The sequence below is a fragment of the Sebastes umbrosus genome, chromosome 20 (assembly GCF_015220745.1).
Source record: "Sebastes umbrosus isolate fSebUmb1 chromosome 20, fSebUmb1.pri, whole genome shotgun sequence".
Classification (NCBI taxonomy): Eukaryota; Metazoa; Chordata; class Actinopteri; order Perciformes; family Sebastidae; genus Sebastes; species Sebastes umbrosus.
The window spans coordinates 27,062,795-27,085,868 of record NC_051288.1 but is presented as its reverse complement, the minus strand read 5'-3'; the positions used below and the strand labels follow the sequence as shown (position 1 = coordinate 27,085,868).

At 45.7% G+C, this 23,074-nt stretch overlaps 1 protein-coding gene across 2 annotated transcripts in view; it reads right to left on the bottom strand.

Annotated features, from left to right (window-relative positions):
• The window catches only part of ankfn1 (ankyrin repeat and fibronectin type III domain containing 1), a 102,885-nt gene that overhangs the window by 39,140 nt on the left and 40,671 nt on the right, over nt 1–23,074 (bottom strand). The window contains exons 7-10 of one of the 2 annotated variants that reach the window (XM_037754526.1): nt 16,383–16,502; nt 6,347–6,545; nt 3,210–3,420; nt 559–753 (exon numbers count right to left, since the gene is read on the bottom strand). In XM_037754526.1, coding sequence (XP_037610454.1) covers nt 559–753; nt 3,210–3,420; nt 6,347–6,545; nt 16,383–16,502 — 725 coding nt within the window. The remainder of the gene's footprint in view (nt 1–558; nt 754–3,209; nt 3,421–6,346; nt 6,546–16,382; nt 16,503–23,074) is intronic. The other variant, XM_037754527.1, reaches the window with a different exon arrangement.

The window sequence follows — 23,074 nt, the reverse complement described above, 5'->3', positions numbered from 1 at the left end:
TGCATCCTGTTTTATATCTCTTTGTAGTCATTTTACGTCTCGTTTTGCATCCTGTTTTATATCTCTTTGTAGTTGTTTTAGGTCTTGTTTTGCATCCTGTTTTATATCTCTTTGTAGTCGTTTTACGTCTCGTTTTGCATCCTGTTTTATATCTCTTTGTAGTTGTTTTAGGTCTTGTTTTGCATCCTGTTTTATATCTCTTTGTAGTCGTTTTAGGTCTCGTTTTTCGTCTCGTTTTGCATCTTGAATCAAATAGAAATAAATAAAACGATCAGATCCTCTTCAGAGAGTGCTGACTCGTCTATACTGTATAGAACTAAAGGAAGCCAGCTGATTAGTTCCTGCACCACTTGTGTTTTATCTCCTGCCTCGTGTGTCAGGTGGGAGATGAAATTAGTGCCACTTGTTGTGGAAGGTTTCTCCTTGATCTGCCGCGGCCTCGTCTGTAAAAGCTGCTTTTGGACAAAAGAATAAATGAATGAATGTAAAAGAATCAAAAGGATTTAATGAAGGGCTCTGCTGATTAGAGGTCAGCTGTAACTGAGCGAGTTGACTCACGTGCATGCTGGAAGCCCGTCCTCATGCGTTTGTACAGCTTGATCCTCCACTCCCAGGCTCTCAGCTGTTTGTCCTTCTGGCAGGCCTCCAGAGAGAGGCCGTCTTTCTGAGCCTGAGCCGCCAGGTCGGCCGCCCGCCGCTCCGCCTCCGACACCAGAGAGCTCAGGTGGGCCTCCCGACTCTCCACGCTCACAACTACGGCGGGAAACACACAGACGCAGCGCTGCATTAACAAAACCTCAACTACCAACGCCTCAAACACCAGAAAGACCACACATCACGTCGGTCAGAGAGGAGACACACAGACATTTTTATGCATTAACAACAATACTTCAACCTTCTTCAACCAACGCCAACAGTCCCTTGAAACGGAGGAACAGGAACAATTATTTCATCACAGTTGAACAAACTCAGCGACCGAGAGCACCACGTGTCCTCGCCGTGGGCCTTAACGGAGAGAGAGTCGTGTCTCTGGTTAATATAAAGGAACATGAGTTTGTGGAGGAGTTGGAGGATGCAGGTTCAGCTCTGTCAAGGCCAGCAGCCATCTTTTATAGAACACACTGCAGCGTCCATGTGAGAGCTGTCTCTGAGCATGTGACCATGAAAGGACCAACGCTGGCCGTCCAACTGCAGGGAGGGAGGATGGAGAGGAGTTATGAAACTCTGAAGAAGAAGAAGCAGAAGAGGAGGAGAGAAAACACTGCAGCGACTGACAATGAATTCCCTTTAAGTTGGTACAGTTCCATGAGAAGGAAGCCAGTAACCTGGGAGTGTTGTAAAGGGATGCTGCTGGTTCAGTGAAGGTAAAGAGGATCTGTAACGCTCATCTTCAGCTTCATTCTTGTATTTTAGGTTTCTACTAGAACATGTTTACCTGCTTTAATGTTCAAAAAACACTTTCCTGTTTTCACAGCAGCTGTTCTGCAGCTCCTCTTTAACCTCCGTCTCTAACGCTCTGTTGGAGTTTCAAGGTTTTGAATTGTCTCCATCGTGCAGTGAGATGCTCGTTGTCCTCCTCCAGCGCTGTGCTCCAGATATACACATATACAATAGAATATCTTTATTCACCGTCTGATTATAGATTTATATCTATAATGAATATAAAGGAATGAAACGCTCCACTTTTCTATGAACTGGCTCGTTGCCGGTTCTCCGTCTTGGTAAGGTGAAGCTTTGACAGTTTTCGCCCGGTCGGTGTCACCGCAGCGCGGGCGGAGTCAGACCCAGTACACACCAGTACACACCAGTACACATCAGTACAGACCCAGTACAGACCAGTATCCACCAGTACACACCAGTACAGACCCAGTACAGACCAGTATCCACCAGTACAGATCCAGTACAGACCAGTATCCACCAGTACAGACCAGTATCCACCAGTACACACCAGTACAGACCCAGTACAGACCAGTATCCACCAGTACAGATCCAGTACAGACCAGTATCCACCAGTACAGACCCAGTACACACCAGTACTGCCGCCCAGAGTCCACGCCGCCGCCACCGCCGCTGTGTGGAGAGCAGCGCTCGCCACCCCCCCAACGCACAATAAATCACTTAGCAGTAATTGCCCCGGCGTTTCATGCATCATTGGAAAAGTTAAACCATTAAATGACAAACCTTGTTAAAGCTGTTCAGTCACGCAGGAGGCACACACATGCACGCACGCACGCACGCACGCAGGCACGCACGCACGCACGCAGGCAGGCACACACACACACACACACACACACACACACACACACACACACACACACACACGCACACACACACACACACACACAGCCAGACAGCGGGGGGGGCTGATGGGGGTTTCATCAGGAAGGTAAGAACCACCTGTCTTTGGTCTCAGGAGGGTTTATGGAGGACAACCAGAGGACTGATGGAGGGAAACACTGTGTGTGTGTGTGTGTGTGAGTGTGAGTGTGTGTGTGTGTGTGTGTGGGGGGGGGGTCCAGGTAGAGGAGACCCAGACTGGGCTGCAGACAGAAACACACACTCTGTCTGATCCACAGCATCACTCACACTACTCTACACACACACACACACACACACACACACACACACACACACACACACACACACACACACACATTACAGAAAAAAATAAATAATAACAATATATATATTATATATATATATATATATATTTATAAATATAAAAGTCTGAAAAATGTCCAAAAGAAAGTCCGATATATCATGTGAAACTGTAAACCTGATGAATCCATCGGTACCAACCGTGTCAGACTAGCTGGTCATGAAGGAGTTAAATAACGCTCCAAACTGACACTACATGTTGGAGAGGACAAACTGTCATGTCCATGTTCAAAGGGGTCCCTTGACCTCTGACCTCCAGATGTGTGAATGTAAATGGGTTCTGTTGGTCCCCACGGGGAGACCGTCTGAAAGTGTGCAACGATATCACTACTTCTACAATAAGTGTGTTGAGACGACAGAGACACGACAGACACGTCGTCGGGAAAATTTCTGTTTGAAGTTCATCTGAGCTCGTTTCTTAATGTCTTGAACAGCGATGACCCCGATCATAGCGCCCTCATCATCATCATCATCATCATCATCATCATCATCATCATCATCATCATCATCATCACATAGAAAACAACAGGACGAAGGCGTGGCGTACTCACAGTGGGGACTCTCCTTGCCGCCGGCCTTCAGCAGCAGCTTGGCGATGGGCGTGTTGTTGGTCATGATGGCGATGTCCAGCGGCGTCAGGCCCTGGCTGTTGGGGGTGTTCAGGTCCAGCTCCTCGGCCGAGAACTGGTAGAGGAGGATCTGCACCGTGTCCAGGTCCTGCTGCTCCACCGCCTCGAAGATACAGTCGCTGCCCTGCATGGTCTGCAGGGAGGAAACACATTCACTACTCAGGACCGGCACTAAAACACATTCACTACTTAGGACCGGCACTAAAACACTAAAACACATTCACTACTCAGGACCGGCACTAAAACACATTCACTACTTAGGACCGGCACTAAAACACTAAAACACATTCACTACTTAGGACCGGCACTAAAACACTAAAACACATTCACTACTTAGGACCGGCACTAAAACACTAAAACACATTCACTACTTAGGACCGGCACTAAAACACTAAAACACATTCACTACTCAGGACCGGCACTAAAACACATTCACTACTCAGGACCGGCACTAAAACACATTCACTACTTAGGACCGGCACTAAAACACTAAAACACATTCACTACTTAGGACCGGCACTAAAACACTAAAACACATTCACTACTCAGGACCGGCACAAAAACACATTCACTACTCAGGACCGGCACAAACAGCAAACTACAGTCAGATCACAACAGTTCTGTCACAGTTAAGATGCAGACGTCAATATGAAGAAGCAGTGAGCTATGAGCTCCGATAGTTCATCATATCTGTACAGAGAGCGGACCAAACTAATGATTGACTGATCAGCATCATGATGTCGTTATTTCAGCATCATTTGGATCAGTTTATTGATATTAAATCTGTTTATTCTGGGTTCATAGCGCAGTAGAGACGTGTGGCTGCTAGACACAGTCAGTGTGATGTCACTGGATGTGAATACAGCTCGCCGCCGGGTGACGTTATGAACCCAGACACGATGGCGTTTCGTTTTCTGACATGGAGACAAGCTCCTCCTCCTCTCGGTCACGTCTAGCACCAATGAACACAAATGATCCCGGCGGTCCGACTCCTACGAGTAAAGCTCCTCTCTCAGTGTGAAGAATCCACCTCTGAGCTCCGGTTGGTTTGAGAGGAACATAAATATCAGTCCTTAAACGTCTTCTGTTGACTGCGTCTCCGTCTCTGTAGACTTGTTGTCACAGCAGAGAGGAAATATGAGAAACACTTTAATGTCATATTGGACACAGTGAACAGCAGCAGCAGACATTATCTTCCTTCAGGTTCATCACAAAATGACTGCAGGAGAAACCTGGAGGAGGTCTGGTTCAGTGTTACGTCCAGCCAGGTGGCGGAGCAGCAGGTGAGCCTGGTTCTGGTTCGGTTGTGCAGCTGCAGACTGTCAGTGATTGAAGCAGCTGCAGTCACTCGCTGCATTCAGGTACACTTCAAATAATCAGGTTAATGTCAGCTTTCTGCAGTCTCACACACGAGTCGACGAGAAACCTGCTGTCTGTCATCCAGAAACTGGATTATCACAGGTGAGCATCTGCAGGACAAAGACGTCTACGGTCTGAGACCAGAGGTCAACCTCCGGGTCTGAGAAGAGCCTTAAACCTGCATCCTGTCTACCAGCCAGCAGGGGGCGACTCCTCTGGTTCTATAGACATCTCTGATTCTGAACATTTTGGTCGCCTAAAAATGTCTAATTCAGCGTTCAGTTGTTCTTAGCTCCGCCCTCTAGTGTCACTTGATGGTGACGGCACGTCAACATGATCCCAGTCTGAACGTCTTCCATGGAACCAGTGAGTCGACTGCAGAGAGACTAACTCAACCTTTAGAGTCCAGTTGATGCTTTTCTGGACTAGAAAACTGATACTCTTTCTCCCATCATGCAACACTGTGGCGACATCAAATCATTTCATTCAAACTATTTAACATGTAAATAAAACCCTTCATCACTTATCTATCTATTAATGAGTCTATTTCATTGTTAATATTCTGACCCATCTCGTCTTCGATGGATTTCAGATTACACTCTGAGCTCCCTCTCTTCCTCCCACTCTCTGTCATACCTCCCTCCTCCTCCTCCTCCTCCTCCTCCTCGTCTGCCTCTCTTCTTTCATGTCTGCTGCTGACTGTCTGTAAATGTCAGCGAGCACACTCAGTCCGACCTGTAACACTCGTCACATGATGACTCTCAGAGACCAAATGTTTCTCAGCGCAGCAGGAAGGACGTGACGACGATGAGGAGGAGGAGAGACCGAGAAGTGATGAAGAGTGAGAAGTGCTCCAAATGCTCTCCGGCGACGCCGTTCCGTCGAGTGTCCTTGAGCAAGGCACTTGAACTGAGCTGCAGGTTTGATGATGTAACCGTGGAGATGAGAACAGCTGGAGGCGGCGGCTCAGAGATCCAATAAAAGAGGAGAAGGAACGCAGAGTTCTGTCTCCGTTAACAGAATCAGTGAAACACTGAAGCAGATCTTTATTGATCCGTCAGTCTGAGACACAAACAGCCCGACAGGGTTCCCCCTTCTTCTCTCAAATCATTCAGCAAAAACACTAAACCAGAGACGCCTCACAGAGCTGCTGCTGCTGCTGAGTGTTTATGATGGGAAATATCACAATATCTCCTTCACAGTCAAAGACTCAAAACAATGTGACGAAGCAGATCATAGTTATTACCTTATTTAGGTCAGAAAATCAGGACTTGGAGCGCCTTGGTAGCTGAGAGGTTACAGCATAACACAGAACTGCAAGGTCAGCGGTTCCATAGCATTTTAAAATTCAAAAACCAAGATGGTGTGGTACCTCAACCCGGTCTCATGGGAAGGCGTATAAATACCACGACATCACACGGACATTCAGCGTGTCATGAAGACGCATTTCTGCCTATTCACGTGTCATTTGAACGCCACGCAAACGTCCACAGTTAGCAAGAAAACCACTTAGTTAAGGTAAGGGAAAACGTCACGGTTTGGCTTAAAATAGGTAAACTAAGTAAAACACAACTACGGAAAACACGTCACAAACGTCCATAAAAACATGTGACATCATCATTCCAGCCGCTGACGGCCAGAAGCTCACAGTGACATCATGATTCAGATGAACTCCTCCTCTTCCTCTCCAGCAGACTCACCGAGGCTTTGCGGAGGCGGTCCGTCTTGCCGAAGAAGTAGGCATCTTCGAAGGAGGAGGTGCTTCCTCGCAGCTTCTCCGACAGGTTCCTGTAGAGGCGCTTGGCGGCGCTCGGGGACGCCGGCCCACCGGGGCACTTCCTGGTCTGGGACAACTGCAGGTTCTGCATCTGCTGGGTCATGACACCCGGGAGGCGTCTGCTGGGACGGACAGATGGACGGATGGAGGGATGGAGGGATGGAGGGAGAGATAAGAGGTAGTTACTACAAATAAATTAATAATTGTGAAAATTAAAAAGAAGAGTAGATGGATAGGGGAAGTAATACAAAGATAGATAAATAAATAAAGAGGGAAATTAAAACAGAAATATCAACAGAATGCTGTGGGTGGTCTGCACTGGACACTTGACAGGTGCTATATATATAAATAAATAAATAAATAAAGATCTATATGGAGAACATGAACCAGCTGAAGGAGCCACAGAAACAGTAGAAACAGATGAATATTAGTCAGCTTGTCTCTGAAGTATCACGACCTCTGACTGGATCAACGTGGAGGAAATCAGAACACCTCCAGCTCTCACATTGTTTCATCCAGGGGCTAAATGACCTCCGGTCGCTGCAGCCCACGCTCAGTCTCTACATCGCGCCTGGACACATTTCAACACGTCAATGAAACGCCCAGACGGTCACCGGAGGCCGCTGGAGGCGGTTCTGATGGAGGGAGAGCGGATATCGTATAGTGACACGTTCTTCAAGCTGAAATCAGAGGAGACTCTCCAACGCCTCCGGCACTGCCACGTTATTCTATAACTCCCTTATCGCTCCTCTTATATATTATTATTATACTCAAGCTGAGCATGTTTCTTGTGATTAATAACTCCCGACATGTTGGACCACCTCCTGCCTCCATTCACATGTTGCGTCTGCACAGTTTAGACAGAGATTTAGACAGATTTAACGTAGTAAATTAAGGGTCTATTTCAACTAAACCAGAGTTAAAGGTTGTTGGAACAGTGGAGAGACTAACCAAGACGGTTTAGATGAGTTTGATTTTGTTTCTGTCGAGTTTGAAGTATTTTACAATCGGCGAGGTAAGATTGCTGTTTCTTTCTCTGGAGTCTGGCGGCTTTGATGAGAGCATAACGGCTGGTTTCTTTTCACAACTAACTCTGTGAATTAAGGCTTTATTTTGACCAAACCAGAGTTGGTGATTGTTGGAACAGTGGAGAGACAGTGGAGTTTTATTTAGTTGCTTTTGAGTTTGAAGTGTGTTTTACAATCAGAGAGGTCAGATTGCTGTGTGTTTCTCTGGAGTCTGGTGGCTTTGATGAGAGCATATTAGTTGTATGTTTTGTACGTTTATAAATTATATGAATTGTCCAAATCCCTGTTGATTTGATTTGATTTATTTTGAATCTATTTATATTGTTTTGAGGAATTCAAAAATCAATATTCCTTCTAGAAACTGTAACATAAGGACCCGTCCTACCTAGGACGCATCCTGGACTCTGAGAAACACCCAGCGTCTTACTCACTCGGACATGTGGACAGGAGGATCCGGGGATCGAACCACCGATCCTACTTTACAATTAGTGGACAAGCCGCCCTGACGATGCAGTGAAAAGACTTTAGATGGTGCTCCATCTCCATCTCTGTCTCTATCTCCATCTCCCTCTCCACCTCCATCTCCATCTCCACCTCCATCTCCATCTCCATCTCCACCTCCATCCTTCCATCTCCATCTCCATCCTTCCATCTCCATATCCATCTGCATCTCCATCTCCATCTCCATCTCCATCTCCATCTCCATCCCCATCTCCATCTCCATCCATCTCCATATCCATCTCCATCTCCATCTCCATCCCCATCTCCATCTCCATCCATATCCATCTCCATCTCCATCCATCTCCATATCCATCTCCATCTCCATCTCCATCCCCATCTCCATCTCCATCCATCTCCATCTCCATCTCCACCTCCATCCTTCCATCTCCATCTCCATCCTTCCATCTCCATATCCATATCCATCTGCATCTCCATCTCCATCTCCATCTCCATCTCCATCCCCATCTCCATCTCCATCCATCTCCATATCCATCTCCATCTCCATCTCCATCCCCATCTCCATCTCCATCCATATCCATCTCCATCTCCATCCATCTCCATATCCATCTCCATCTCCATCTCCATCCCCATCTCCATCTCCATCCATCTCCATCTCCATCTCCACCTCCATCCTTCCATCTCCATCTCCATCCTTCCATCTCCATATCCATCTGCATCTGCATCTGCATCTCCATCTCCATCTCCATCTCCATCCCCATCTCCATCTCCATCTCCATCTCCATCTCCATCCTTCCATCTCCATCCTTCCATCTCCATCCCCATCCCCATCTCCATCTCCATCTCCATCCATCTCCATATCCATCTCCATCTCTATCTCCATCCTTCCATCACCATCTCCATCTCCATCTCCATCCATCTCTATCTCCATCCTTCCATCTCCATCCTTCGATCTCCATCTCCATCCCCATCTCCATCTCTATCTCCATCCTTCCATCTCCATCCTTCCATCTCCATCTCCATCCCCATCTCCATCTCCATCCCCATCTCCATCTCCATCTGCATCTCCATCTCTATCTCTATCTCCCTCTCCATCTCCATCTCTATCTCCATCCTTCCATCACCATCTCCATCTCCATCTCCATCTCCATCTCCATCCATCTCTATCTCCATCCTTCCATCTCCATCCCCATCTCCATCCTTCCATCCCCATCTCCATCCCCATCTCCATCTCCATCTCCATCTCCATCTCTATCCCCATCTCCATCTCCATCCATCTCCATATCCATCTCCATCTCCATCTCCATCCCCATCTCCATCTCTATCTCCATCCTTCCATCTCCATCCTTCCATCTCCATCTCCATCTCCATCCCCATCCCCATCTCCATCCATCTCCATATCCATATCCATCTCCATCTCTATCTCCATCCTTCCATCACCATCTCCATCTCCATCCATCTCCATCCATCTCTATCTCCATCCTTCCATCTCCATCTCCATTTCCATCTCCATCTCCTTCTCTATCTCCTTCTCCTTCTCCATCTTCATCTACATCCTCCCATCTCTATCTCCATCCCCATCCCCATCCCCATCTCCATCCTCATCTCCATCTCCATCTCCACCTCCATCTCTATCTTCATCTCCATCCTTCCATCTCCCTCTCCATCTCCATCCTTCCATCTCCATCTCAATCTCCATCTCCATCTCCATCCTTCCATCTCCATCCCCATCTCCATCTCCATCTCCATCTCCATCCTTCCATCCATCCATGCATTTTGCTCTGAGCTTTGTTAAATGCTGCAGCAACAGATGTTAGTTTAGTCGGTCCTCTGAGAGCAATCTTGTTCCATTAACTGAAGAGATTGTCTCTGGTATCAGGACGCTGATTGATAAAGAGATTGTCTCTGGTATCAGGACGCTGATTGATAAAGAGATTGCTCTGGTATCAGGACGCTGATTGATAAAGAGATTGGCTCTGGTATCAGGACGCTGATTGATAAAGAGATTGGCTCTGGTATCAGGACACTGATTGATAAAGAGATTGGCTCTGGTATCAGGACACTGATTGATAAAGAGATTGCTCTGGTATCAGGACGCTGATTGATAAAGAGATTGGCTCTGGTATCAGGACACTGATTGATAAAGAGATTGGCTCTGGTATCAGGACGCTGATTGATAAAGAGATTGGCTCTGGTATCAGGACACTGATTGATAAAGAGATTGGCTCTGGTATCAGGACACTGATTGATAAAGAGATTGGCTCTGGTATCAGGACGCTGATTGATAAAGAGATTGGCTCTGGTATCAGGACGCTGATTGATAAAGAGATTGTCTCTGGTATCAGGACGCTGATTGATAAAGAGATTGCTCTGGTATCAGGACGCTGATTGATAAAGAGATTGGCTCTGGTATCAGGACACTGATTGATAAAGAGATTGGCTCTGGTATCAGGACACTGATTGATAAAGAGATTGGCTCTGGTATCAGGACGCTGATTGATAAAGAGATTGGCTCTGGTATCAGGACACTGATTGATAAAGAGATTGGCTCTGGTATCAGGACACTGATTGATAAAGAGATTGCTCTGGTATCAGGACGCTGATTGATAAAGAGATTGTCTCTGGTATCAGGACGCTGATTGATAAAGAGATTGCTCTGGTATCAGGACACTGATTGAGACGATGTACATGTGTAAATAATCTAATAAAGACAAGAGGATGTGCAGATAGAGATCTTTAGAGTTTGTCCACTTGTCTCCAGTGATCTCAGTGTTTTCTGTGCTGTATTATGTGTCAGCTTCAGTTCTCACCAGCCGCCTCCATCACTCATCATCATCCTAATTCTTTGTGAAACAGCTCCTGGGGTGGAAAACAAACAGTTTGGCAGAGCGCCGCAGCAGCAGCTGCAGGAAACACACCTGCTGCAGGAAACACACCTGCAGCGTCTCGCCAGACGATAATCCCCGCTCCACCTGATTGTTGTGCTCTCGGCTCAGCGGGAGGCAACACGCCGCTGCTGATTGGCTCACTGCCTCTGCTCTTAACGTGACCTCACAGCGAGCACGCTAAAGGCTCTGAAGAGTCTGGCATTAAACCAGCTGGGAAACGGATCCACAATGGAGACGACGTCTTCAATGAACAAGCAGATTCACATCAAAAGTGATCAGACTGTCTGTTAATAAATTAGCCTCACGTCTCGTCCACACCGGGACCGTCAGGAGCGTCAGGAGCGTCAGGAGCGTCAGGACCGTCAGGAGCGTCAGGACCGTCAGGAGCGTCAGGAGCGTCAGGACCGTCAAGAGCGTCAGGACCGTCAGGAGCGTCAGGACCGTCAAGAGCGTCAGGAGCGTCAGGACCGTCAGGAGCGTCAGGAGCGTCAGGAGCGTCAAGAGCGTCAGGAGCGTCAGGACCGTCAGGAGCGTCAGGACCGTCAGGACCGTCAGGAGCGCCAGGACCGTCAGGACCGTCAGGACCGTCAGGAGCGTCAGGACCGTCAAGAGCGTCAGGAGCGTCAGGAGCGTCAGGAGCGTCAGGAGCTTCAGGACCGTCAGGAGCGTCAGGAGCGTCAGGACCGTCAAGAGCGTCTGGACCGTCAGGACCGTCAGGAGTGTCAGGAGCGTCAGGACCGTCAGGAGCGTCAGGAGCGTCAGGAGCGTCAGGAGCGTCAGGACCGTCAGGAGCGTCAGGAGCGTCAGGAGCGTCAGGACCGTCAGGAGCGTCAGGACCGTCAGGACCGTCAAGAGCGTCATGAGCGTCAGGAGCTTCAGGACCGTCAGGACCGTCAGGAGCGTCAGGAGCGTCAGGACCGTCAGGAGCGTCAGGAGCGTCAGGACCGTCAAGAGCATCAGGAGCGTCAGGAGCTTCAGGACCGTCAGGAGCGTCAGGAGCGCCAGGACCGTCAGGAGCGTCAGGACCATCAAGAGCGTCAGGAGCGTCAGGAGCGTCAGGAGCGTCAGGACCGTCAGGAGCGTCAGGAGCGTCAGGAGCGTCAGGAGCGTCAGGACCGTCAGGAGCGTCAGGAGCGTCAGGACCGTCAAGAGCGTCTGGACCGTCAGGAGCGTCAGGAGCGTCAGGAGCGTCAGGACCGTCAGGAGCGTCAGGAGCGTCAGGACCGTCAGGAGCGTCAGGAGCGTCAGGAGCGTCAGGAGCGTCAGGACCGTCAGGAGCGTCAGGACCGTCAGGAGCGTCAGGACCGTCAAGAGCGTCATGAGCGTCAGGAGCTTCAGGACCGTCAGGACCGTCAGGAGCGTCAGGAGCGTCAGGACCGTCAGGAGCGTCAGGAGCGTCAGGAGCGTCAGGAGCGTCAGGAGCGTCAAGAGCGTCAGGAGCGTCAGGAGCTTCAGGACCGTCAGGAGCGTCAGGAGCGTCAGGACCGTCAGGAGCGTCAGGAGCGTCAGGACCGTCAGGAGCGTCAGGAGCGTCAGGAGCGTCAGGACCGTCAGGAGCGTCAGGAGCGTCAGGACCGTCAAGAGCGTCTGGACCGTCAGGAGCGTCAGGAGCGTCAGGAGCGTCAGGACCGTCAGGAGCGTCAGGAGCGTCAGGACCGTCAGGAGCGTCAGGAGCGTCAGGAGCGTCAGGAGCGTCAGGACCGTCAGGAGCGTCAGGAGCGTCAGGACCGTCAGGAGCGTCAGGACCGTCAAGAGCGTCATGAGCGTCAGGAGCTTCAGGACCGTCAGGACCGTCAGGAGCGTCAGGAGCGTCAGGACCGTCAGGAGCGTCAGGAGCGTCAGGACCGTCAGGAGCGTCAGGAGCGTCAAGAGCGTCAGGAGCGTCAGGAGCTTCAGGACCGTCAGGAGCGTCAGGAGCGTCAGGACCGTCAGGAGCGTCAGGACCGTCAGGACCGTCAGGACCGTCAGGAGCGTCAGGAGCGTCAGGACCGTCAGGAGCGTCAGGAGCGTCAGGAGCGTCAGGACCGTCAGGAGCGTCAGGAGCATCAGGACCGTCAGGACCGTCAGGACCGTCAGGACCGTCAGGAGTGTCAGGAGTGTCAGGAGCGCATGGCGGCTGCATTACCGGTGAAACCTGAAACCTGCGGCCTCGCAGCGGGAGCTCAACCGTATCTACAGAATGTAAAGCTGCTGTTCAGCTCGTAGAATGAGCCGTGTCTGGTGAACTAAATGAAACTGACTGTTTCCATCAGGCTGCACCTGCAGACACAGGTGAGGGGAGCAGGAACACACTGACCGTAATGTCTCCAGCTGAACTCCTCTTCATCACTTTAAAGCTTTAAAGGCTGACTGTGTGTAGATCTCTAGTTCAACACGACTGCTTTCAGATCTCTAGTTCTACAGGACTGCTTTCAGATCCCAACAAGAGGCTCTAAATTATTAAAAAGGAACTAATTGCTTCTATAATTGTTCATGATAATTCCGTGTTGAGTGTGACAGTAAACACACAGCAGACGTCTGCAGCCGAGGAAACACGGTTAACCATGAAATATTCATACGGTTCAGTTAATGGAGGAGAACAACACGTTAATCTGAACACATTTAACGGATGTTAAACACTTTATTTATAATGGAATAGAATATTCAGTGGGGGGGCGTCCAGTTTAGGATGTTTCATAGAGGATCTAGTGAGAGACCGGCTGTCTATAAACCTGATGAATCCAACCATCATATCGTCAGACCAGCTGGTCATGAAGGAGGTTAAATAACGCTCCAAACTTATGCCAAATTTTGGCAAAAAAAACCTGTCATGTCCATTTTCAAAGGGGTCCCGTGACCTCTGACCTCCAGATATGTGAATGTGTGAGGGGTTTTGTCCAAAAAAATGTCAAAAAGTCTGACAATTATTTGAAAAAATGTCTGAAAAAAAGTAAAAAAAAAAAAAATCTGAGAAATGTTTGAAGATGTGAAAGAAATGCAGAAGAAAAGAAAAGTGTGATACTGGCATCATATGAAACTAGAAAACCTGATGAATCAAAAGCAATCCTCTAAATCACAGCTCCAGGTGTGTTAAACTGCAGGTAACCATGGCAACAGCGCCGGTTAAACTAACCCAACCACGAGTTAAACTGAATCACATCACCGTCACCGCCTGCTCAAGTAACCCCCCCACCACCACCAACAATCAAGTTCTCATTTTGGTGGATGCCTCTTAACACTACAATACCCATGAGCTTCAGCTCCCTGTTGCTATGGCGAAGAAGAAGAAGAAGAACAAGAAGAAGAAGAAGAAGAAGGAGAAGAAGAAGAAGAAGAAGAAGAAGAAGAAGAAGAACAAGAAGAAGAAAAAGAAGAAGGAGAAGAAGAAGAAGAAGAAGAAGAAGAAGAAGAAGAACAAGAAGAAGAAAAAGAAAAAGAAGAAGAAGAAGAAGAAGAAGAAGAAGACGTGTGAATCAGAGCTGCAGCTTCATTGAAGGATATGGTGATAACTCCTGATGCCGTCGCTGCATCCAGAAGTAAACCAGTTCAAACCGATGGATCGGGTTCCTACGAAGCTCTGTGATCGGCTGGTTGCTACTGAAATGCACCCTGGGAGTCGTAGTTGACCCTTCTCCTTCAGTCTTTATGTCCACAGGCTTCTGGTAACTTTGAACCAGATGTTTTCTAACACAGATGTTCATCTTTTGTTCTGAGTTTCATGAACATCAGAGACCTGAAGAGGAACTCGTTTTAGATTTATGTTGTTTTTTCATACATACTATCACCGTACCTGATGACATACTATCACCGTACCTGATGACATACTATCACCGTACCTGGGGGACGATTCGTTATGTATTGTGATTCGATATTAAGATTTATTTGTTAACACCTTATTTTGAAAAGCGGCCGTAGTCCCACGTGTCTACTTCCTCTAACTTCTCCAAGGTGGTCTCTAGCTCTCCCGTCAGCTCCGTTCTCTTTATCCATCCATGGTCAGCTCCATCGGGGCCGTTTCAATGCAGAGAACAGTAATGTCAGTATCTGGGTGCTCTACAGTCGTAGCGTCAGCCCGTTTGACCACGGAGACGAGAGCGACGGCCGGCTCCACCACCACGTTACCGCCATACCATAACGTTACCGCCATACCATAACGTTACCACCATACCATAACGTTACCTCCATACCATAATGTTACCACCATACCATAACGTTACCACCATACCATAACGTTACCGCCATACCATAACGTTACCACCATACCATAACGTTACCACCATACCATAACGTTACCTCCATACCATAATGTTACCACCATACCATAACGTTACCACCATACCATAACGTTACCACCATACCATAACGTTACCGCCATACCATAACGTTACCACCATACCATAACGTTACCTCCATACCATAACGTTACCGCCATACCATAACGTTACCACCATACCATAATGTTACCACCATACCATAACGTTACCACCATACCATAACGTTACCACCATACCATAACGTTACCACCATACCATAATGTTACCACCATACCATAACGTTACCTCCATACCATAACGTTACCTCCATACCATAACGTTACCACCATACCATAACGTTACCTCCATACCATAATGTTACCACCATAACATAACGTTACCGCCATACCATAATGTTTACTGCTAAATTTTTCGCACTTTTTTCGGACATTTTGCAGACATCTTTCAGTCTTTTTTTTGGAAATATTTCCGACATTTTTCTGACTTTTATTCAGATATATATCGGCCTTTTTTCAGACGTATTTCAGACTTTTGTTTGAACATATTTCGGACACACTTTGGCATTTTTTCTGCATTTTTTCGGACACATTAAAAAAAAAAGAAAAAAGAATTCAGACATATTCCGGCTTTTTTTTCTGACTTATTTTCGGACATATTTTGGCCTTTTTTGGGACATATTTCAGCCTTTTAAAAAAAAATAAAAAATGTCAACATGTTTCAGCCTTTTCTCACACTTTTTTCCGTACATAATTTCGACATTTTTCTGACTTTTATTCAGATATATATCGGCCTTTTTTCGGACATATTTCAGACTTTTGTTTGAACATGTTTCGGACACACTTTGACATTTTTTCGGCCTATTTTCAGACATATTCCGGCTTTTTTTTCTCACTTTTTTCCGGGCTTTGTTTTGACTTATTTTCGGACGCATTTTGGTCTTTTTTAGTAGTTAGCATGCAGCTTTAGCTCTGCTCTGTCTAGCTCTGCTTTTCCTGTCAATGTGTGAAACCCAAAGTGTTTCCATCCTTTACTGGATGTGTAGTGTTTACCACGCTGGATTTAACATGTGAGGGTGCAGGTCGTATCCACGACGACCCTCCAACGTTTTAGACTCTCTGAGGTTTGTTTTGGTTGACGGATACGGAACGGATATGACGTCACGTTACTCAGAATAAAATAAAAGCGTTAACTTCCTTCTACCTCCACATAGACTCAGATGAAGCAGATATATCCATTCTGGCATTAAAAAGATCTATTTAGAAATGGTAAAATGAAACCTTGTGATACATCGGTGAATGGAGTCCAGAGTGCAGGTGTGTGTGTGTCCTCACCTGTCCAGGCTGAGAGACGATCGGGGGATTCCCGTGTTGAACAGGGGCTTCAGGATCAGAGCATCTCCCGCCGCCCTCTGGTTCCACCTCTGGGCCAACCGGTAGACCTTACTGTCCGACCTGACACACACACACACACACACACACACACACACAGCAGAACACAGGCACGGATCAGAACCTGAGGACAATAAATCCACAGCTGAAGAGAGTTTGTCCTCGACAGGTGTTTCCAGGTGAACTCACAGCAGAACGAGAGGAAAGAGATCCGAAAGAGGACGTTCAGAAAGTTCTCACACCTTCCATCGACCCGCAGTCCAAACATCCAAACACCCAACGCTCACCGAATCAAACAAGATAAATCAGAACCCCTTCTCCTCGCTCCGTCGCGTCAAACCGTCCCCTCAGACGGGATCGATTTCATCTGGTCAAACGTCTCCTGACATCTCTGCTCCGTCTCCCAGAAGAACGGCAGCGACTCAGAGCTGCAGTCTGACTTCACGCTGCAGCAAAATCCAACAAAGACGAGCGGAGAAACGTTCCTCAACAGTCCCAGCTCGGCTGAAACTGGATACCAGCGGACGAAATCCTGCACCGGCGCCTCTCCTGCTTCACCTGTCGGATCCAAACCGAGGTGCAAAAAGTTGCTTGGAAGCTGTGGAAGTAGCATTCAACTAGATGTGAAACTCTCCGTGGAGAGAGTGGAGGTGAATGAGGCTGTTTCAGCAGCAGATCCAGCCCAGGCGGTGAGTCTCCTCCGCTGGGTTAGATCTCTCTGTCTGAAGCCTCCCGGCTGCTTCTGGAGCTCCACATCATCTCTGGAGGGGTCGGACTCTGGATGCCCCCACGTGTGATGCTCGATCCTGGATGAGCGTGTCTCTATCTGCTCCCTACTGTGGAGCGCCGGCGCTGGCTGGCTGTACTGAACACCTGTTCACCGGCGGCATCGCGACGCATTGGCACGCACACACACACACACATATAAACACACACAGCGAGAGAGTGAATGAGAGAACAGAGAGAGGGAGGGAAATAATGAGAGAGGGATGTTTGGGAAGAGGAGGCGGATAGCGAGGCATCATGTGTGTGTGTGTGTGTGCATATGTTGGTGTACTCAGTGATATGGCACACACGCACGCACGCACGCACACACACACACACACACACACACACACACACACACACACACACACACACACACACACACACACACACACACACACACACACACACACACACACACACACACACACACACACACACAGCCCCACTATGTAAAGCTGATGGAGGAGGGGCAGCAGCAGCAGCAGCAGCAGCTTCAGGCTCTGAGAGGCTGAGAACAAAAAGGCAAGCGGGGAGGTGACGACGACGACGAGAGGAACAGGAGATTAAATTCAGTGAGATGCTCCAGAGAGACAACAACAACAGTCACTGCAGCAAAAACACTACATACACTCAAAAAGTAATAAAAATCAGGATATCACAGTCATTCTCCCTGAGGAGGGGGACTGCTGGTTGTTGGGTTTGACTCACGGCTTCCTGTTACACAGATAAAAACCATCAACACGGTATCACGCCAAAGCGTGTTATAGACCCGTCGGTTCACCAGAGGACAGCGTGTTATAGACCCGCCGGTCCACCAGAGGACAGCGTGTTATAGACCCGTCGGTCCACCAGAGGACAGCGTGTTATAGACCCGTCGGTCCACCAGAGGACAGCGTGTTATAGACCCGTCGGTCCACCAGAGGACAGCGTGTTATAGACCCGTCGGTCCACCAGAGGACAGCGTGTTATAGACCCGCCGGTCCACCAGAGGACAGCGTGTTATAGACCCGCCGGTCCACCAGAGGACAGCGTGTTATAGACCCGTCGGTCCACCAGAGGACAGCGTGTTATAGACCCGCTGGTCCACCAGAGGACAGCGTGTTATAGACCCGCCGGTCCACCAGAGGACAGCGTGTCAGAGTCACGTCAGAGACGCCAATATTACACAACTGTGTTAACAGGCAGGGGGCAACAAAACGTACACTAACTTAGTGAGGTTAAAGGGAAAACATCACGGTTGGGCTTAAAAGAAGAAGTGCTAAGGCTGTCAAAGTTAACGCCATATTAACGCGTTAACGCAAATTTGTTTTAACGCCACTAATTTCTTTAATGCATTAATGCAACTGGTATCATATGACACTATAAAACCTGATGAATCCATCGGTACCAACCATGTCATACTAGCTTGTTGGGAAAAAAATGTCCCCCAAAATAAGTCCGAAAAATGTTCAAAAAACGCAAAAAATAAAAATCTGAAAAAAGTCCGAAAAATATCTGAAAAAAATTCTGAAAAATCAGATAAATGTCAGAAAAAAAGTCTGAAACATTTTCAAAAAAAGCAAAAAATAAAAATCTGAAAAAGTCCGAAAAATTACGGAAAATATCAGAAAGAAGTTTGAAAAAATCTGAAAAAAGTTAAAAAAAAGGCAGAAGGAAAGTCCGATACTGGTATCAAAGAAACTATAAAACCTGATGAATCCATCGGTACCAACCATGTCAGACTAGCTGGTCATGAAGGAGGTTAAATAACGCTCCAAACTTACACTAAATGTTGGAGTCATGTCCATGTTCAAAGGGGTCCCTTGACCTCTGACCTCTGACCTCCAGATGTGTGAATGTAAATGGGTTCTATGGGTACCCACGAGTCTCCTCTTTACAGACATGCCCACTTTATGATCATCACATGCAGTTTGGGGCAAGTCATAGTCAAGTCAGCACACTGTTTGTCCACTCCCATGTTGATAAGAGTTTTAAATACTTGACAGATCCTTTAAGGTTTATTTAGAACAGATAAAAAATGTGCATGTAATCACGATTAACTACGGACAATCATGCGATCGTCACAGCGTTCCCGTAGTCGTCCCTGTTTGTAAAAGGCAGCGGAGTCTACGGTGTCGGTGTAAACGCCGCGGGGTCAAATGATTGTGGAGCGGTTAATGAGGCTGACAGCTCGAGGTTAATAACTGTTATTAAAGCCGACACCATTGATAGTGAGCACAGGAGCCGCTGCACTACACCATCTTTATGTTTCCATTTAAAAACCCAGTTCATCCATTCATCTTTATTTATTTATATTTATTATTATCATTAATATTCTATTTTTTATTCGTAAATTTAAAAACTGAATTTATTATATTTTTTATTTTACAATTTGTATTTATTTTATTTATTCATTATTATCATTACTATTAATTAATTAATTTTATATTTTTTTATTATAATCATTACTATTTATTTATTTGTATTCTTAAATTTTAAAATTGAAATTATATCTTTTTATTTTATTGTATTTATTAATTATTATCATTACTAATAATTTATTTATATTTATTTATTATTATAATTTCTATTCATTTATTTGTTTTTATTCATAAATAACAAAATATTTACTATATTTTTTAATAAATACAATATATATATATATATTTTTAATGAATTTATTTATTTATATATTTTTATTTTATTATTAATACTACCTTTTTTTCCCTTTGTTTTCAAATTTACAGTAACTATGTCCATATTATTTTATTTGTTGTGGTTTAGGTTGTTGTCTTTTTTCTTAAGGAAACAATAAAACGCATGATTAAAATAATATAATGAATTATTATTAATAATAAAATTAAAAATCCAGCAATTTATCCACCAAAAATGTTAAAATTCAGCCGAAGCAGAAGCTTCTGGTGCAGCCTGCAAAAAAAACACTGTAACTAAAAACAAACTAGAACTGCACGATTATGGCCAACACGATAATAAGCATTATTTATCATTATTATTTATCACGATTATTCATTAATTTTAGCGGCAAAATATTTGATTTAACTTTCACATAAAAATAAACAGATCGCTGAAACTTCACAAATCTACAGATTCATGTTTAATAAAGTTGTAAATCAGCTGCAGACTTATATCAGACACACTGGAGGGAATAGTGCATTAGTTGGGGACTATATTAAGTGGCGGATGAATCCACATGTGGTCCTCTATAGTGAGTATGTTGATGGTGATGAAGGAGCAGCAGTGAGGCTGTGACGTGTTTTAAAGATAGAAGAAGAGATATGAGGTTGTGATATAAACACAATGACATCACAAACAACTCCAAACAATCCGTGTGGCAGCATCCCGCCGGCCTGCCGAGGACACGAGCCGAGCCGCAACCACCACCACCACCGGCGGAGGCTGCTGCTCATTGGCTCGGCTCTGTTTCCATGGTTCCCATTGAGGAGCAACAGGTGAAGAAGAGAGGCAGGAGAGGGATGGAGAAATACTACGGAGGCTTCGGCAGGTTCCAGTTCGACATGCAGTCATTTACATCTCCTCATCTGAATATCTGTGCAGTGATGCATCACAAAGACACCGCGAGGCCGCGGCCACACACGCATCTCATTATGGAAATGTTCTGGCAGTTTTACACATCGTCACATCTCAATATGAGTCTGATTAACACGACAGCAGTCTTATTAATACATTCATTAATAATTAAAAATACATTTTTAGAGTTATAAATAAATAACTCTGAAAATCAATAAAAACAAGTACGTAAATAAAAGGGAAAACTGTCGTTGATATATAAATAAAGACGCAAATTAAAACAGAAATATCAATTTATGTCACATTTTATCAATAATTAATGGCTACTTTTATTTTTAATATCATTTTTGCTTCAGTTAATGACATATGTATTCATTTATTGAGTCTTTTATTTATTGATTGATTGATTTTTTTATTGTGGCAGCTTCCGTCCTCCATACACATGAGTGTTATCAATCTGAGCGTCTAACTCTCAAGTGTATTTCTCAAAATGTCAAACTATTCCTGTAATCTGCAACTCACTTCCTCCAACATATAAAGATATTTCGGACTATGACTGAGTCCTCAAAATGTTGTGATATATATATGTGTGTATATATATGTATATATATACACACATATATATATATATATATATCATATTTCATACAGGTAGTTATAATAATAAAATAAAAAATATATAAATAAATTAATTCAAATAAAAATATATAATAAATATATGGTTTTAATTTATGAATAAAAATAAATAAATAAATAGTAATGATAATAATAAACATATATAAATGAATATAAATAAATATTAATGATAAATATTATTAAATAAAAATACATAAATACAAATTATAAAATAAAAAATATAATAAATTAATTTTTAAAATGTGTGAATAAAATAAATAAATATATAGTAATGATAATAATAAATAAATAAAAATGTATATAATATTCATATATATATTTTATATTTTCATACTGTTTTATTTGTGTTAACTGGTTGTATTTTGTATAAAACATCGTTTGATTATCAGAGACTTTCAGTATTGTCTGTCTGTGAGAGTCCACGTGATGTGAATGTTGTCGTCTGTCCCTGGATTTAAAAGGACCTTTTAACCCTTCGATTCCTCGAGGACATCGTCGTCCACGCTGAGAAACACGTGGGCTGCTGAACAAAAGCTGAGAGTGGAAGGTAGAAAGAAGAATCCGCGGCTCGGAGAGCGTTGAGCTGTTTAATGCAGCAGACTCACACAGGAAGACTCCGTTTGATTTACTAAATAAAGCGCAGATTAACCGGCTGTTTGAGTGAAATGTTGCACCACGAATCCTCCGAACACACAAACACCTTCTGTTGGGTGGATTGGCGGAGGAGTTATTGTTGTCTCGACACTCGTAAATGACTCGTCACTGTCAGCGTGTCGAGTCACGACTCAGCAGTATAGCAGAGAGCGTCGACTCTAATGGGCTGTACGGCGTGTGTGTGTGATGAGATGCTTTATGGGAGTTCTCCCAGCAGCACCTCCAGGAGTGTATGACAGCGAGGAAATGACTCGCATCAATCACACAAATGTTGCATTAGCGCCTCCCGTGGTGTCACACAGCGACGCTTATCCTGCGCTGACAGACTCCCTCAGCTCGCCGCAGCGCCGCAGTCAACAGCAACATCACAACCTCCGCTCACGCCAACATCAACTTCCTGTTTCAAACACACAGTCAACGCAGCTTCTTCTTTAACCACGATGAAGGTCGTTCAGCAACCTTCTTAACGTGGATGAATCCATCTGAGTGAATCCAGATGTGAAGGCAGCCGTGTCTCCTAAAGATCACGCTCCCATTCAACTAAACTGCATTCTCAAAATACCTTCACAGCGAGTGGCGATGTACGACGAGCGACACGCAGAGCAGCTGACGGAGAATATACATGGAATAATAACGAGTGTAACAAGGGAGGACTTTTAGTCCCTGGAACTACTTCTAAAGGAACTAAAAGGTTCCTTCAGCCCCCTGTTGTCCGTGTTTCCACCGCGGTCTAAAGACCCGTGAAGATTAAAGCTGCAGTAGGCAGAAAATCTCATAATAACCTTTCAACATCTAGACTGTGACGGGAGACTTTGACCAATCACAGGTCATTTCAGAGAGAGAGAGCGTTCCTATTGGCTGAGCTCTGGTCATGTGATCAGAACTTGGCGTTCCTTCACAATGGCGTCGGCGTCACAAACGTTCTGATGTTACAGCTAAACCGCGCACTACAAGATGATTCTGAGAACATCTGAGGAGAGAAATAGGCATTAACGTAATCATTTGCTCCGATCTCGCCTACTGATGCTTTAAGAGAAATGAGTCGCTGA